The 19,679-nt window shown below is 40.1% G+C and overlaps 1 protein-coding gene across 3 annotated transcripts in view; it reads right to left on the bottom strand.

The window, feature by feature from the left end:
- dmd (dystrophin) overlaps window positions 1-19,679 on the bottom strand; it is a 301,323-nt gene that overhangs the window by 207,955 nt on the left and 73,689 nt on the right. For all 3 annotated transcript variants that reach the window (XM_087836862.1, XM_087836863.1, XM_087836864.1), the window contains exons 2-3: window positions 17,750-17,811; window positions 251-343 (exon numbers count right to left, since the gene is read on the bottom strand). In XM_087836862.1, the coding sequence (XP_087692988.1) occupies window positions 251-343; window positions 17,750-17,811 (155 nt within the window). The remainder of the gene's footprint in view (window positions 1-250; window positions 344-17,749; window positions 17,812-19,679) is intronic.

Here is a 19,679-nt window from a genome sequence, read left to right as displayed (position 1 = left end):
TCTTAGTTTAGTTATATGTGCAGTGTTACAGTGATGGATGTTTATACAGTGGATGCTTACATAACTGACATTTCCAATAAAAGCCCAGGCATCAAACAGCTATAATGTTTCACTTCTGACTGTGTTTTTCTACTCTTGGATTTGTGTCCCAGTTCTATCCTTGACGTCTACTAATACACCTATTCAAAAAACGGACAAGAGCCAGTGCATCGTCACAATGCAAGCACACTATATGTGTATATGTTCATACCAGCTCATGTCCTGTTAGTCCCTCCAGCAGCTCTAGCAGGCGTCGCCCATCACACAGGTCTGAGAACAGGTCCTCCACAGGTGGCTTCCCTGTCTAAAGCACAAACACATCAAATGTAAATAAGAATGTGGATTTGTGGCAGTGTGGTCTCCAGCTCCACTGCAGAGGAGGGGTGTGCTGTGGTGTGCTGTGGGTTTGGGGGCAGTGCCACGGTGGCTGGCAGGGCAGGTGGGATCTGACTAATTATGCCTTTCATGTTTTTTATGTTTTTAGGAGCGTGCTGGGACTGGAGAGAGGACATCTGAAAAGCTACAAGCGTGAATTAGTGCTGGAAACAAAAATAAAACATTCACCTGCCCTTCAACAATGTGTGGTAGGCGTGTCACAGCAAGAATAACAACTTGTATTTTCAAACTATGTACATTCCCAGTAGTATTTTCCTACTTTATACATTATTTCAAAAAAGAATCATTACATTGATAACTTCTAAAGATTATATTTCTGAGAAAACAGTCAGAATTCTGAGATTACTCTCAGAAAAAAAGGTCTGAATTCTGAATGAGCCTTTATATGTCCGTTGCAGTTGCCTGCAACTGAGATTACAGATTTCTGAGATTAATATCAGAAAAAAGTCAAAATTCTGACTTTAATCTCAGAATACTGAGAAAAAAAAAAAGACGAGCCAACCCCCCTCGGCCCCCCACCAAAAAGTGGCCCTAATCCTTTGCCGTATTTGTCTGACGAAGTTGTCATGTGTTCTAAAAAAATCATACACTAAATGCAATAGTGTGCAAACAGTTTGCCCTCCAGGAGTGACAAAATAGCATATTTAACTAGAAAGTGCATTTTCTGAAGAAACTGCAGTGTGAATGCTTGAATCTGAATGTATGCACTGAAATGAATTAATTGCTGAATTTTAAGTTAAAAATGTTGAATGAGTGGAAAAATACAGAAATTTTAACCTGAAAACAAAAGTGCTGAACTGCTAAAGCTGACATCCACACAGAAGAAGTTAGAAAACAGCTGAAAATGTTTTAATTGTAAATGAGAAAAACATAAGAAATGAGAAAACACAATTTAGAGTCAGAAAACATCTGAATGAATATTAAAAGTTCATAGTCTTTGAATCACTGAATAACTAAAATGTTATCCCTCCACTTGGATCCACACAGTTTAAAAAGTTTACATCTCTGAGCTTTTAAAGACACGGTGTTGGACAGAGAACAATGATGGCGACGTTTTGAGGGTAAAATGATGGCTGATGAGCAAACACTGTGGACACAGCAGCAGTTAAAAGAGAAGTGTTTAAGATGAATCTTGGCAGAGTGAGACAGAGCTCGTTAGGCAGGCAGGTGTGAGCCTGGTTGCTATAGTGACTGCACCCAATGGCTCCCTACACACACAGACAGACATGCGCCTCACTTTTGATGCTTAAAATGAACAGAAAAGTCAGGCCGAAACAAATCGTTCCCAAATGAAAAGTACAGGTCGTATTGACAAAATTCTTTCACCGTGAGCACCAGCAATGTCCAGTCTACCAAATTCTCAGTTTTCATGCCTGTGGAGTTTATTATATAGAAGTGGTGACAGTGTAAAGACACTATGCTCTTCTGATTTTCAAACGAACCTTCTGAGCCATTTTAACATTAGAGTCTATGGAAGAGTTGGAGGGAGGAGGCTGTGCATTGGTGACATTTATGAAAGAACCATAACACCTAGTACAATAGTAAACACATTGGATGAAAGAGGACAGCGATGGCTACGTTTTGAGGGTAAAATCAGACCTGTAGAGCAAACGCTGTGGACACAGCAGCAGTTTTAAAAAAGATTTTAAGATTAATTTTTTCGCTCCTCTCACTCTAGCAGTTGAGCTGTCTCACTCTAGCGCCAACATTCCGTCCCATACACACCCATTATAAACTCTGAAACGGCTGAAAAAACATCATGAAACTTAAACTGGAACTGAAGAAAAAGTATAATAGATATTGAAAAGATAAATACAAGTTGAATAGTTGAATGTCTTGTCTTCGTTTTAAAGTTTGAATGGTTGCTCTATGTCAATGTATGTGGAAGTAGTAAGATTTTAAAAATGAGTAAGTTGAATGAGGATTTGAAGGGTCTCCCCATTGAAATACATGGGAAATTTTTGATGAAAAAAGTTGAATAAAATTAAAAATATAAATGTTAAAAATGAAAAAAATAGAAGCACACCTTTCCAAAAGAAGAGGAATCTGATGGTGTTTGAATGGTTTTTCTAAGTTGAACGGTTTTGAAGGAGATAGACGGCGAAAAACGTACGGAAAAGAAAATAATAATAAAGATTAGAAGAACAATACTGTGAATGCTTTTACAAGCATTCACACTAATTAGAAGAACAATACTGTGAATGCTTTTACAAGCATTCACACTAATTATTTCATTTTGTCACTTTCGGCCCTCCATAGACGTGCTCAGAGGATATAAGTATATAACCAGTTCATTTGTGTTTATTCTACATACTAGCTGCTACTAGGCAAGTAATGATTTACTTTTTCATGTTTGGTCAAAAGGAGGACCTGATGGACACTAATGCTAACAAAACTCTGCTCTTTAGAAGTAAATGCTAATGGACAATTGTCACAATGTTGACCTAATAATAGATAGAGGTTTATTTATTTCCATTATTCCAGAGAGTACTTACACGAGCCTCTTTCCTAAATGTCAGTTTACTGAGCCAATTTCGGCACACATTAATATGCGTCAGTTGCTAGGGTTACATTTATTCACAGTACCACATTCATCTTTTGAGCGCAACACAGTCATAACTGTAACTGTGTCATTAATGATCCTCTGCACAGAGTCAACCTAAAGTGTGAAGCACTAACCAGACGCAGGCACAGGACATTCAACGGGCACAAAACAAATCAGATGCTGTCCGAGTACAACACAAACTTCACATTTCTGTGTTACAGAATGAACTGGCACATCTCAAACATACTGTATCACATATCTCTGTATCTCTCTGCATTTCTTGGGGCAGATCATCCATGTGGGAGAACAGTATCCCTTCTTACATATGGCAAGTGCCACTTGGCAAACGTTTAAAATAGAAAGGAAACAGTTGAGGTGAAGGTGCAGAAAGTGCCACAATCATGGCCAAAAACGTGGTCCTGAACTTGTAAAGGAAAGTATATATAACGCACACTGTACTGTCACGTCTGGCGAAGCAGATGGCGTGGAGTGGATGAGAATGAGGACCCAAGTACAGACAAACAAATGAATGAGAAGGTTTAAACCGAAGAATGAGCCTTTATTGGCCGCTGTAGCAAAACACAAAAGGAATCAGAAAGGGAACTAACAAAACCTAAACTGGGAGCAGCTAAACTAAAGAACACCGGAAACATGGAAAAATGTTACAAAAACCTTAGAACCGGGAACGAGGAACCGGAGACACGAAAACGCAGACGAAACACTGGGGAAGACGCACCGCAGACACTGTATATACATGAAGACATGAGGAAATGGCAGACAGGCAGGGAACACAGCTGACACTAATCAGATGAGACAAAACCGGGAGGAAGCAAAAAAGAGTACATTGACATAGGACACGGACTTTCAAAGTAAAACAGGAAACACACGACAGCCACAGAGGCACGGAGTTGATACTGAACAGAGGGAACACTGAGTACAGGGACAGGAGTGGCATGAGACACACATGAGGCATGACAGAACTAAACCTACACTAAACACGAGGGACCAAAACCTAAGAACTAGAAATCACAAACCAAGAAGAACTGGAGAGCTAGAAATACAAAACAGAAACCAAAACACAAGCAGTCAAAAACCATGAGAAATCAAAGATCAATAATAATAAAAAAGCCAAAACGCTGGGTTACCAACCCAGGACCGTGACAATTTCCCTATTTAGCAATGCAACATTTGAACATAACCATTTATTTTAGATTTTATGTCCCTATTTTTTATTAAAAAAAAGAAAAAAGACAAAAATCTTAGAAGCATCTCAAAAGCAATAATAGCAGGAAGCTACATCTTTACTTTCTTCAAAAAAGGGATGATCGTCTGGTTCTGCCGAAGGTTTCTTCCTGTTAAAAGGGAGTTTTTCTTTCCCACTGTCGCCAAAGAGCTTGCTCATAGGAGGTCATATGATTGTTGGGTTTTTCTCTGTATGAATCATTGTAGGGTCGACCTTACAATATAAAGCGCCTTGAGGCGACTGTAGTTGTGATTTGGCGCTGTGTAAATAAAATTTAATTGAAAAAAATGATTGAATCGTGGTGCTAGTGTGTTATACTAGTGAACAGAGTGTGAACTGTGTAGCTTCATACTGAAAAACTGCACAATGATACCTGAGCTGATGTTTGCTCTTTGCACAGCACAGGGGACACGGTGTGATTACAAATCAGCAAAAAAGGACTTCCAGGAGGAAACTTAAAGAAGCACTGGAGGTGTCAAGGGTGTAACAAAAGCAGTTCAGCAGCTAATCTCTAATCAGCCAGTCACATGGCAGCAAGCCACTGCTTTTACACATGTGAGTGAGAGAAAGAAGGACCGCTGGGTGAGCTGCACAGGCTGATATCAACAGAGAGAGAGTGTGTTGTAATTCATGCACTTATCTTTTAATAAGAAAATCAAACAGGCCTTCAGCTTTTTTTTTATTAGTAATTGTGTTTGTTGCATTTGTCGTTTTAATCATTGTTACTCTAACCACTTACTCACACTCTGCAGCCAGAAACTGACTAAACTATTTCTACTGTTAATTAAAGTGTGAACACCTAAAAAAATAACAGGTTAATGATTTGTTAACAATTTGCGTGACTTTTTTCCCACTGAGACTTGTGCTGTAATTCTGTCAAACAAACAGGACAAAACCGCACAGGTTCACACAGGATCTAATATAACCAATCATGCCCTAAGAAAAGGTTTAGGCAGTCAAGATGGGGCCCATGTTAAAGTCAACCTGGCACCCTGGGCCATGCTGCCATAGATTTTGGTCATGGGTAACTGATAGCTAACTAGCCGTGACATTAGTTTTAGCTTTGGTATTTGACACATTCAGTCCAAAAACCAGTGTCTTCTTGCTCAGTGTGCCCCAGTGTCAGAACTACAGATGACTGTTAGTTCATCTCTGACCTCAAAAACACTGTTACTGTGTTTTAATGACATAAAGCCACCTTCAGTGCCTTTGTGCTTATTTACTACACTCACTTAAAATCCAATCCAGATTACACTTGACAAAGTTAGAAGCACTACATTTATGTTTTATTGTGTAGTTAGTTATCAGTAGCTTGTGTTTCATGTGACTCCCTACACACACTTCTGCGCCTGCATTTCTAGTTCTCAGGGAAAGATTTTCCACATCTTAAAATACATTTCATTACAAACATTTTACTTCCACGGACACATTTCCAGGTTCCTGTCTTTTCATATTGTTGCTCTCGGTATCTGACCATCTCTGACCATCATTGGGCTTGCTAATGTAAAAAACTAATTATTATTAGAAATTGATACTAAAAATTACTCATCTGTGTATTTACTTGATTTTAGACACCGACGTTTTTACATGCTTGCACATGTCTATAACCGACAATGTAACAGTTGTTTCACAATAGCTCACACGGTTGGTAGACACTTTGAGACCAACTTTCTAGTCTGCTTAGTTATTCGTCACCTTTACTATACTAACCGTATGGCTCCCTCCTCAGACTGTCCCTCGAGTGTCACATTCATCACACTTCCCTGGGTGTGTTTCCCAGTGTTCGCTGTTTTTTGGAATCTTTAGTCTTTATTGTATCGTGTTTTGAGAAATGGATTCTTGATTTATGTCTGGATTTATATGTGATTACAATTTAGTTCTTCTTTGTCTTGTCTGTGTCTCATGTGTTTGTATTTTCTTCCAGCATCTAGTTTGTGTGTCTTGAATCTGGGTTGCATGCTTCCTGTCTTATTTTGAGAGTCTCATGTGCATTGCATTCAGTTTTGCTTCCCCTAGTCTCATTATGTCTAATTTGCATTAGCTGTGTTCCCAATGTGTCTCTACTTCTTCTTCACCTTTCACCAAACTCTAACAACTTTATGAACAAACACCTTCCTGCTTATCCGCCCTTTACTTCCTTCCAAGCTACATTCCTTGTGCTCCTTTACTCCCTTCTGTTTCACCTGCTCAGCCTGCACTCTGCTGCACCTCAATTCACCGACACTTCTTTCACCACCAAAGACATAGTTTTAAATAGTGAAACAAATGTAAACATAGGAAAGAATTCCCTCTCCCCGCACATTATTTTTGGACATGTAAAATTTAACATCTGACATGAGGAAGTTTCTCTTGTTCACTGGATGGTACTACCACAGATACTAGGAACAAATGTGGGAAACACATCACAAAAGGTATTCACTCCTTATAACTTTGTGTTGTATGTAACTATGATCCACAACATTAGATTCAAAACACTTTACTAATTCTAGAGGGGAAATCATTTTTTTTACAGGTGTTGTTTTAATACTGAAAGCTAGAAAATATAAAGTCTTTAGCCCTGCCCATTGACTGATCAATAATGTAATTTTACTGGAAAATACAATTGCACCTGGTAGAATAAAAGAATATAGGCAGAAAGACAAATTTGGATGGAGAAGAGGGTTTGAACCAGGTTTTGGGTCAAGCGTAGTATCCTAACCTCTGGTCCTTACTGGAATAAACGGACTGTTTTATACACTTTTCACAATTGTGCAGAACAAATGGGGATCCATTGTTTTTTTTTACAACTATTATCTACAGGGTGGGCCATTTATATGGATACACCGTAATAACAGGGGAATGGTTGGTGATATTAAAGTCCTGTTTGTGGCACATTAGTATATGTGAGGGGGCAAACTCCTCAAGATGGGTGGTGACCATGGTGACCATTTAGAAGTCGGCCATCTTGGATACAACTTTTGTTTTTCCAATAGGAAGAGGGTCATGTGACACATCCAACTTATTGGTAATGTCACAAGAAACACAATGGTGTGCTTGGTTTCAACATAACTTTATTCTTTCATGAGTTATTTACAAGTTTCTCTTTGTTCACAGCCATTGACATGTCGAAGAGGTTAACACGTGAGGGGCGGATCGAAATTGTGTTGATATCTGGTGAACGCAGTAACCGGTTATTGCAGCAGATTTCAATGCAAGACAACCTACGAGACCACCCATCTCCCATGCTACAGTCAGCAAACTGCTTGCTAAGTTTCGTGAAACTGGTTCAGTGTTGGATTTGCCAAAATGTGGACACAAGAAAACTGTCACTAATAAAGAAACATCAGTGGCTGTCCTAGCTTCATTCGGCAAGAGCCCACAGCGTAGCACTCGCCGCATGTCACTGGAGAGCGACATCAGTTGAACATCCCTCCGGCGGATATTAGCTACTCACAAACGGCACCCTTACAAACTCCAGCTACTGCAGCATCTCAGCGAGGATGACCCAGATCAGCGCACAGAATTTGCAGAATGGGCAAAACAAAAATTGGAGCAGGACCCTCAGTTCACACAGAAGATTTTGTTCAGTGATGAGGCAAACTTTTATGTGAATGGTGAAGTTAACAAACAACACCACCGCTATTGGTCTGACACTAACCCACATTGGATGGATCCCTCCAAGACTGTTGGACCAACAAAAGTGATGGTTTGGTGTGGTATATGGGGTACAACGATAGTGGGTCCATTCTTCATCAGTGGAAACCTCAAGGCCACTGGATATTTGAAATTGCTACATGATGATGTGTTTCCCTCTTTATGCACTGAAGCTGGCACGTTCCCTGAGTTTTCCCAGCAAGATGGTGCATCACATTATGGGTGCCAGGTCCAAGCATTCCTAGATGAACAGTTTCCTGCAAAGTGGATTGGTCGTCATGGGCCAGTTGAATGGCCCCCAAGGTCTCCCGATCTGACCCCCTTAGACTTTTATCTTTGGGGTCATCTGAAGGCAATTGTCTATGGTGTGAAGATACGAGATGTGCAGCACCTGAAACTACGGATACTGGATGCCTGTGCTGGCATTTCTCCTGCGGTGTTGCTATCAGTGTGTGAAGAGTGGGAGAAGAGGGTTGCATTGACAATCCAACACAATGGGCAGCACATTGAACACATTTTATAAGTGGTCAGAAACTTGTAAATAACTCATGAAAGAATAAAGTTACGTTGAAACCAAGCACACCATTGTTTTTCTTGTGACATTACTAATAAGTTGGATGTGTCACATGGCCCTCTTCCTATTGGAAAAACAAAAGTTGTATCCAAGATGGCCGACTTCTAAATGGCCACCATGGTCACCACCCATCTTGAGGAGTTTGCCCCCTCACATATACTAATGTGCCACAAACAGGACTTTAATATCACCAACCATTCCCATGTTATTACGGTGTATCCATATAAATGGCCCACCCTGTAGATGAACTTAACATAACTTCATATATGCTTAATCCAAATTAAATTTTAACCCTGTATTTCCATTCAAAGGTGAGGTAAGTCAAGCTGTCCTTACTGTGGAGGGCACAGAATGGTAGAATCATCTTTCTGTGTCTGTAAAGTCTGATTTTGAAGCGACTACATCCACACACAAGAGGAACGAGTCAGCAGTGTTTGGCATTCTGCTCACATTCCTGTAGAGGTCATTGCTATCAGTGCTTACTGAAGATGAAAATGCATTTGTGTGTGTGATATGATCAGACCTGCCCTCCACCCACCACTTATGCACGTGGGACATGGTGTGGGAAATATGCTGTGGGACATGACTGTCTGTTCCTCCCTGGCTTTGTGTCAGTGCTCGTGTTTCTATGAATGCAAACCGCAGCTTGTGTTGAAGAAGATAAAAAGAGATATGAGTGCTAAAACAAATCAGGACAGAATATGGTGTAGAAGCAGCCTGTGATTTCACACCTATTTGTCAGCAGATGTAGAACAGGCTGCCCTTCACATTACCCCAAGAAGTCTATTACCCAAAGGTCTATCTATTTTTATTCTGTTTTTTTTTTGGGGGGGGGGGGGGGGGGGAGAGGGTGCAATATTGTCAAAGATCCAACTACACTGTCACAGCATAATATTTTTATCATTATAAATACATTATTATACTACATTTATAACAAATTAGCAAAGAAGACCATAAATCTGTAACAATGGATTTAGGGTAGATTAGAGCAGAACAGGAGGAGCATATGGGAGAAGGACGCAACACATAACAATAATCTTCAGTTGCTAGGGGATCTTAGGCTACGTTCACACTGCAGGTCTTGATGCTCAATTCCGATTTTTTGATCAATTCCGATTTTTTGATCAAATCCGATTTTTTTGTCTGCTTGTTCACACTACAGATAAAATGTGACAGCAAACGCGCTCTAGTGTGAACGCTCAAAGCGGCCGCATGCACAAAAGCAGACGTCACACACAACGCGCTCTGTTTAGACCCAGAGCAACAGTATGTTTGACTGATGGCCTTAATATAAAGACTTCAGACTTTACGTTTCCCAATTTTTGCTTAAAGTTATTTTGTTATTTACATAATAATGTAAATAACCTAATAATGATCCTTATTGCTGTTTTAGAGGAGCGGTGCTTCAAAGGATAGTTGCAGATTTCTGTCAGAATCTGCAGATTATACAGAACAAATAAAATGTTTACGTTTCTCCAACGTTGTCTTCCCAACAGTTTCACTGACATCTACACGGGATGACCAGGAAGCGTTCGCGATGTCTTCTCCAGCGCTGATAATTGGCGTCTGTCTTGTGTCAGTGACGTAAAAGACGGATTTAATGCGACATGACCATCAAACAGCAGCTTTCTAAAACATCGGATATGTATCGGATTCAGCACCACATATGAAAGTGACCCAGATCGGATTTGAAAATATCGGATTTGTGCCGTTCACGCTGTCACACCATGATCGGATAGATGGTCGCAGAGGGTCAGAAAAGTCGAATTAGATGCGCTTTCGCCTGCAGTGTGAACGTAGCCTAAGAGCAGACCCTGGCAGCCTCCCTGAATAGGATCCAGTAACCAGTAACCATCACACTGGAAGACATCCAGGAAAGAGTGTCAAGCACTTGACTTGGACAGCACCACTTTGGTTTGCTTCACTTTCGTTGTCATCTCTCCTTTTTTACCACAACAGACGATGCAGCATCTGACTCAATGCAATCATCGCCCAATTTGTTTGTTAGTCTCCTGTTCTCTTCTCTCCTGACTCATAAACTAGACCCCAAAGCACCTGAACTCCTCCACCTGGGGTAGTAACTTGTCCCTGACCCAAAGTAGGCACTCCACCTTTTTTGACTGAGGACCATGGTCTCAGACTTGAAGGTGCTGATTCTTCTTTGTGCCCCTTGACAACTGGCTGCTAGAAGTCACCACCTAATGAAGCCAACAGAACCAGATCATCTGCAGAAGAAGATTCTGAGGCCACCAAAGTGGAAGCCTTCCAACACCTGGCTATGCCAAGAAATACTGCCAATAAAACCATGAAGCATATACTCACTTCTTCTTTCCACATTGGATCAGAAGCCTCTGCCTCACTCTATCCCTGCATCCTCCTCTCTCACCAACTAGTCTGCATAGTCTACTTTGTCTTGTATGTCCACTATACTTCCTATTCAATCCAAACTATTTCAATCTTCCCTATCTATCTTTGTGTCCAAAATATTTCAACAAATATTTCTATATTTTTCTGATACACTCATAATCTTATCTGTTCTACTCAGTCCAATGAAAACCACAAATTATAGCAGGTCTTACTACCTGGTTATAAACCAGCCATCCCAAAGTACTGTGGCCCACTCAAAAAAATCTCATGGGCCCCACTCAGTCTTCTTTTATAATTAAAATACATGATAAAGGTCATTTTCTTAAAACATTTTTATAAAAGTTTGACATATATAAACGTGGATGTAGCCACCGTAGACACCAGTTAGTTTTGCAAACAGGATGTTGATGCTTCAGTTTGATGTGCTAATTTATCAGCTAATCTTAGCAAGCTGCATTCATAACCTGTATTGTGTTTTTAATACTATTTATTAATATTTTAAACATTTTTGATACATTTTATGAATCAATTATGTTTTAAATGTAGCATTTTTCCATTTCCAATTTTTATTTGACACAATCACAGAATTATTGATAGATTTTGTGATTAATTATGCATTTCTAATGCAAATCAATTTATATAATAATTATTTTTTTTTTTATGCATGCACTCCCTACCATTCATAAAGCTTTACCTCATAGCAAGCCACAAAATAAGTCAGCTAAGAAAGTGCTTCAAAAGGCTACAAGAGATCCACTCCACATCAACTCCAAGGACTGGATCACGTCTCACAGACTCTGACAGGGATAGCTGTCAATCAGTGCACCAACACCCCTAACTCAATTATTGGGATGAGCTTTAGATAGATAAATAAATAGATAAATAAATAAATAAATAAATAAATAAATGAATAAATAAATAAATAAATAAATAAATAAATAAATAAATAAATAAATGTTAAATGACAATGGATTAGTTTTTTATAGGGCTTTTCAACTTTACCAGAGCACTCAAAGCACCTTATACAACTTGCTTTATTCACCCATTAGCCGGAGCTGCTTGTGACAGACTGGTCACCTGTCAAGGATGTACCTTGGCTTTCACTCACAGTTCCTGGGATGGAGTACCGTGACCTTGAACTGGATAAGTGGAAGAAGATGGATGGATGGAGTAAGTTGATCTGTGACACATTTTCCCAGGAGTATAAGGCCACGTGTCTATAAGCTGGCTTTCCTGCTTGGGTTGTGTAGGAGACCTTCTAAAGTACTTACTACTATATGTAAATAAATAGTATTCATCATTCTTATTGGTAGTCACTAGACATTGAGGAAAGTTGATCTCAGGTCCTGCCCACTTCCCATGCTTATATAACAAACAACTAATGGAGATATAAATAAATAAATTGTCATTGCTAAAAATGGAGAGGAACTACCAGACCCCCGTCATCAACGAGTGCCCAGTGGAGAGAGTGGACCGCTTCAAATACCTCGGGGTTCACATCATGCAGTACCTGTCATGGTCCTGTCACATCAACACCGTGGTGAAAAAGTCCCGACAGCGTCTCTACCACCTCAGACGCTTGAGAGACTTCTGACTGCCCCGACTGCTCAGGAACTTTAGAGGGCCATAGAGAGCATCCTGACGGGAAACATCTCAACTTGGTTCGGGAACAGCACCATGCAGGACAGACGAGCTCTACAGAGGGTTGTGCGATCAGCTGAGCGCACCATCCGCTCCGAGCTCCCTGACCTGCACTCAATCTACAGCAGGCGGTGCTGGACCAAGGCCAGGACGGTCGTGAAGGACCTCAGCCATCCCAACAACAGACTGTTCTCTCTGAGGTCAGGAAAGCGATTCTGCTCCCTGAAGACCAACACAGAGAGACTGAGGAGGAGCTTCTTCCCGCAGGCGATACGGTCTCTCAATCACACCACCACACAGTACTGACCCACACATATAGTTCTTACACACACACTGGACATTCTGGACATTTGTTTACACCAGTGGCTGCTGCACAACTGCACTGCGTGGTCATCAAATCAAATCACTTTATCACAAGTCACTTAAATAAATCACTTTTAGTCATATTTGCACTGCACAAGACACTTAAATATGAGGATTGCACAACCCTGGACATCACATTTCTTTCATTACCATTTATTACTCGTACAGCTGCTCTTATTGTTCTATATTTCTTCATATATTCTTATATATTTTCTATATTGTGTATTTTGTTGTACAGTTATTTTATTTTTAACTTTAATTTTTATATTTTATTTTATTCTTTCCTAGTTAAATTGACCCTTTATTTTAATTTTCATATTTATTTACTATCCTATTCATAGTCTTTTATTTTAGCTCACGAGCAGTTGTCTAAGCATTTCACTGCATATTGTACGACTGTGTATGTTACAAATAAAATTTGAATTTGAATTTGAAATGGAAGCATCAGAAGAGTAAATGCATATGAAGTAATTTACAGATATGGTGCAAACAAGAAAGTAAAAAAAAGTATTCTGTTTCCTGTTGGTGACTGATCCTCATATTCATGCAGTACGTCTTTTTATGGTTTTCTTAGCAGCAGATCACACTTAAATCAGACGTGATAGTGCTTCACTGCCAGTTCTTTCTATTCGTACCAAATCTCTCTGCAATACTCTCTTTCCTGGTTGTCTCTAATTTCTCCTCCTGTAATCTAGTTTGCTCCACCTACTGTCTCACTACTCACTACCTATTAGTCTTCTCTGTGTGTGTCTGTGTGTGTGTGTGTGTGTGTGTGTGTGTGTGTGTGTGTGTGTGTGTGTGTGTGTGTGTGTGTACCCATATGGAAAAGAAATAGAAAAATTTATAAAAGACTTGCATAAGATGTGGCCTACTTGATATAGTGATTATATAAGGCTTATATGATTTACTCATGAAAGTGGCCACTTTCTCATTACTTTCATATATTGTTTAAGTAAGTATCCAAAACATACAAGTTTCATTTATATAATTTTTTCAAGGGATCTTATATCTGTTTTCACTCTTGTATGCTTTTCATTCAAGTTTCACACAAGACAGATACAAACTTTATAAGATTTATATACATCTGATCCATATGGGAATGACAGACAGAGCGAGTGTGAGAGAGAGACTGATCGATCTAGGAAGGGGTGCTAACCACATGTACTTTTCCTTGCCCCCTACATGCAAATTTTCTCCCATTTCAATGGGAAGAGAGGCTGGATGAACAAAAAAGGATACGAAGGAAAGAACAAGATGGGAAGGGAGAGGTGAAGGAAAGGGGAAGAAAATGAAGAAACAAGAAGAAAGGCATGTAAATGAAATGTAGCACAGGTAGTGCTGGAAACAAAGGAAAAGTAAAAAAAAAAGGAAAGAGAGGAGAGCAAAAAGGGAAGAAAAGGGCAAGAAGAGAAAGAAAAACAGGAAATGTAGACCAATGTAAACTTTAAGAGAATAAAGGAAGAACGGAAAGGAAGAGAAAATTAAAGGGGGGAAAGGAGATCCCACCATGACAGCCACCAATCATCCTGCAGCTACAGCTCCATGCAGTAGCCTCTACAATCGAGGTGAGGAACAAGCTGCATTTGGGGGCAGTGTCAGCCTTCCTCGGAATGTTGTTGATGTTTTGCTGAAGTGGAAGATTTTGAGGACCAGGCCCTCTGCCAGCCTATGGTGTCCAGGTTCCACGGCTTATCCACAGCTCATGGAGGACCTTATGTTTGAACATGGTGTTTATTATAGACAAACTGTGTTTTGCACCGAAGTCCAATACCACAACACCATCTCAGGTTTAGATCAAGCAGGCCATTCCTTCTGATTACTCCCCAGCAGGTCTCACTGTCATTGCCCACCTCAGTATTTAAGTCTTCCAGTAGCACGACAGAGTCCTCAGATTGAGCACCCTCAAGCATCTTACGAGTGACTCCACGAAGGCTGGGTACTCTGAACTTTGTTTGGCACAAATGACAAGACCTGTTTTCAGACCCAAAGGTGCAGACAATCAACAGTGTCATCCACAGGTAAAAAAACCAACATACAGCAGCAGGCTGAGGAGATACAAGGACACTACATCTGCGTCTAGCTGGTACCGCTCAACCACTCTTAACCTGGACATAGAAGGGTTTTCTTTTCGTTTTGCGAAATTGAAGTATTAGAACATGTTTAATTACAAATAACATTTCAATTCAAGCTCTATTACGTCTACAGATCTTATTTAATAGATCTCTTTATCTCTATTAAATAAGATCTATTTTTAAATCATCTGGCTAAGATTAGAATTGGTTCTGACAGCTTTACTCACACAGTCACACCAACATGCATACACAGTACATTCACAAAATCTCCTTCACCATGCCAACAACACACCTTTGGCACCTTTTTAATGAACTTTGAAAATAAGAGTACAAGTGATCCAATGGCATATAATACACGCGCGCACACACCAGAGCACAAGTGAGGGGAAGAGCAAAGAGACTTACAGGCTGTCAGTGTGAGTTCCCCCGGTGCAAAAATATAACAAACCTGCTTCCTAAAATTTGTGCTCATGCAACAAAATGCAATTGTGATTTATATTTTAGGGGGAACTTATTTCTCTCTAACAAAATACCATCTGCCATTATGGCAGATGAAATCTATGTAACAAAGGTGGCAGGGTGGGGTAGGCACCCAAGGGACTACTTTTAACCACATCTGAAGTCCAGTTTCTGTGACTTTACCTATATCTCAATTCATAACAGAATTATGGTTATCTTTACCTATTTAGACAAACTGAGGCTTAAATTACCAAAAGTGAGAGATGTCACTGTGTCCTTGATGGACAAGATTTGAAGACCCACAATAACCCCAATATTACCCCCAAATATTGGTTAATTAATTATTGAACCAACTGTTGCCAAGTTCTGTTAATGAGATCACATTTTTATGGTAAGTATCAGTGCTCACAACAACAGTGCAGCTACATGTTGTAAATGTAAATGTGTATATAATATTTTTTGGGGAGTATCAAGAACAGCAACCTCAGATGCATCTTCAATTGCAGAGCCGCCATTACAAAATGTTGTGTTGACTAATATGATACTGTGACAATAAGCCATAGTCTCTCCAGAACATACCTCCAGAATCTCTTTCACTTGCTCAAACAAATCAGTGCCATCTACTACTATCTTTACTACCACAGACTCCTGCCTGTCATCGTCAGTCATCCTGTCCATCACCACTGCAAACAAAAGGGGCTAAGAGTCAATCCCTGATGTAATCAGACCACCTTGACTCCTAATGCACACCTCACCAGCTCATACATGTCGTGCACTATCCTCACATACGTCTCTCGTACTCCTCACAGCACCACAGTTTCTCTCTCTTAGTGTGAAACCATATGGATTCTCTACTGTCCTTCTGACCTCCTCTGTATTTGTCCACCAACCAGTAGCATGCAGTGACTTTGACACAAAGACAAGCAGAGAGTTATATGGATTAACATTAATGCCAAAGATATTTAAGACCGAGCTCACATCAAACATTTGTGATATTTTCATAACCAGCTATGCAGCTTGAACTCCATATTAAGGACTTGGAAGAAAAGTTTAAAAGTAATTTCCAAAACAAAGTCAGAACAATGTTTAAAGCAAAGTGTTTTCCAGTTAGTAAGGCCCAGGGCTATAATGCAGACAAATCCACTGTTTCCACTCAATCATTAACTCTATACAGAGTGACCTACCCACTTTTTAAGAGTATTTTATGGTGAAAGTCCAATGAATTAGTATAAGACGGCAGACCTTGGAATCCAGGAGTGCCCTTCGGGGCCATATCATTCCCAGTCTACCAGCTACTACAGAGCTCTCCCACCACATCTGATGCCAACGATCAAACTAAAAAGGTCGGCTTGCCCATGAAACAAAGACACGCAGCAGTTTCAAACGGGAACAAAGGGATAGTGTCCTTCAGCAACGATAGCCAATTGCAGCCACAACATGATAGTAATTTAAGTGACAGATCAAATCAGGTGAGAAGCTTTTTGTTTATGTAGTTTGAGCTAAAAGGAGAAATTTGTCTTTCTCCTTTATTTTAAGTTTAAGCTATTTGAGATTAAATGAGAGAGATAGCATCCAATCTGGTATGTTTTAATTTCTATTTTTAGATTTGACTCAGCAAGCACTGCTCTGCTTGCCATGCTTGGACAGAACACAAAGCAAATATTACATCTGTAGTGCTCTCATAGGTGCTAATGGATCATGACCTCTCTTCATAGCCTTTGTAACACTAGGAGCCTTCTGAGGTTGAGACATGAAAATGAATTTATTATTTCTCTACAATTACAAACCCTGTTTAAATCTATGTTGGTGTCAAAGTAAAGCTGACACTTGTGAGACTTTTTACAAGTGTGGGAGGTTTTATTAGATGATAGATCTTTTAGTAGATTTAACTCTACAGAGATCTGTGCGTTCAGCAGAGACATTGTTTGTGCGTGTGCACGCCATTAAGTGAATGGGGGAAATTCGGACTTTGTGTTTACATCTTTTTACCTGCTCTTTAATTTGTTGTTGTTCTAGTGGTATTTAGTGGTCATGCTGAGCTTTTAGCTGAGATTCTGACATTTTTTTATCTGTGAAACCATAAATGTCAGTGTTACCACAGAAAAGCTCATCTGGAGAATAACTGATTAATGCAACATGGTTCTAGGGCTTCTTTATCATCATATCTATATGTATTCATATTCATATGTAAATGTTATCATAGATCAAACTGGATATAATGTTACCAGTTATGAAAAACACATTCCTGGTTCATTCACAGGGTTGTTGGAACCTTACAGATGAATTCACAGAGCTCAACCTACAAAAGACCCGAGATATGCTCGCAAGAGATGGATACTATTTCATACTGATGAAATGATTTCTCACTGGGTGTAAGGTGTGCAGGTGCAAGTGAGAGAAGCAGGAAGCTCTCTTACCTTAGCCAATTGTGAGTTTACCCATTTTGTGAAAGTCTTCTTCTGAACGTCTTCTCTTTCATCTGTCGGGGTGAAAAAATTAAAAAGACAGAGTTAGGAAAAAGAAAAGGAAAAGAATCCGTTTGTGTTCATTTTTTTCTGCTAACTAACATCACGCTCATGATACTGTCTGACAGTCTCTTTCACTTCTACTGTCCTGCCTTTCTTCTCTCTTGCTGCCTCAGATCACGCCTTTCCCATCTTGTCCTCCTTTGTCTTTTGCCGGCAGCAGCACTGTTCCCACCACATCCTGTTGGCCACCAGCATCAAAGGTGGTCACTGTTAACCTGAGCTCTGTGGAAACTTTGTTCTTGATGAGCCACATATTTGATTTGGTTTTACAGGCCTTTCTCACTTGGAGTAAAACGGCTTGGTGAGATTCTTGTTAAAGACTTTAAGCCTGGGTTATTCCTGTGGGATTGTCCTTTTTTAAATTTGACGCTTAACTGCCGTGTGGTGTGCAGCATGCATGAGATGGAAACTGACTCACATGATGACAGCCCCAAGAAAGGAAGCCCTCTGCTCCTGAGGACAAATTCATCTGAATTTAGCCTCAGAAATCACAAATGTATTTAATGTTTAATCGTTAAATAAACTTTTGCGAGGTCTCGCAAAACAAACTCGAGACCTCGCAAAACTTTTGCGAGATCTCGCAAAAGTTGAATTCCAACAATGGCGGCAGCTACTTAGTTGTAATATTCCTCTTTCTGGGTCACAAAATACACTTTTAAGATATTTTGAGGCGTGAATGTAGCTGTGTAAATGTCAGATACCTGCTCGGTTTACAAGACATCACATATTTGCAAAAGTGCGCCGATGTTTTCGGAGATCTGACACCCACTAGCTCGAAGCTAACGGGAGGTCGAGACCTACTACAGCCGGGAGGAACACCGCTTTCCCGGCACATCGTGCCTCGACCTCCCGGTCGGCTTCGAGCCGGCGGCCTCCGAAGAATGCGGCTAAAACTTTTGCGAGATCCCGAGTTTGTTTTGCGAGATCTCGCAAAAGTCCGTCTTAATTTTTTTTTCTCCCATGTCCCCTGCGGGGCTCCGTACTAAATGTACGTTAATAAGATGATTTTTAAATTTCCTTTAACCTCTTAAGCCCCAAGCCTAACTGATTTCCTGCCTTTTGCCCCCGTATCAGGGGGCGTTGGGGCTTAAGAGGTTAAGGACACCATGAGACCTGGAGTCCAGGGACTTCCACTGCCTCTGTTTTCAGCTTTAACCTTTGTGTTTGTGCAATAACTGAGTGTAAATGCATATAAGTCTGCACACTGGGAGAGAAAGGCCATGACCAATAGTCCTCTTAAACTTAAACTCTAATTTGGAGCTGATTTACATGTGCAAACACACACACACACACACACACACACACACACACACACACACACACACACACACACACACCTATTATTCATGAACACAGCTACTTCTGCATACTGCATCTCATTAAAGGGAATCCGGCCTTAATAGCTCCATCTTAATTTAGAAAAAGTGACAAAAAGCGGTGGAGAAAATCATGCATGGAAGTGATAAAAAAGGAAAGATGTAGGGAAAGAGAAAACGGTTAAAATGAAGCCTCTCGAGGAGAAAAAAGATTGAAAACAGTTTAGACGAGGCAATTAAAGGCAGAAAACAGAGCCGACGATATGAAACGACAGCTGAAGGACACAAAGACAAAAAGAAGACAGAGGATTATTTTGACACTGATGACCAAAGACTAGATTGGTTCCAGCCTTCAGATTAAATAGCAGCAGTCTTATGTATAAAGTTTACGTTTTTGTTGTCACTGTGTGTTTGTGTGTTTGTGTTGACAGCTTCAGGGGATAAAGAAGAGAAATAAGAGCCTGGGTCATTTTCAAAATCAAATAGCAAATTTCCAACATACG

The sequence above is a fragment of the Neolamprologus brichardi genome, chromosome 23 (assembly GCF_056152115.1).
Source record: "Neolamprologus brichardi isolate AB-2024 chromosome 23, ASM5615211v1, whole genome shotgun sequence".
In the NCBI taxonomy this organism is placed as follows: Eukaryota; Metazoa; Chordata; class Actinopteri; order Cichliformes; family Cichlidae; genus Neolamprologus; species Neolamprologus brichardi.
This window is presented reverse-complemented; position numbering and strand designations above follow the sequence as displayed.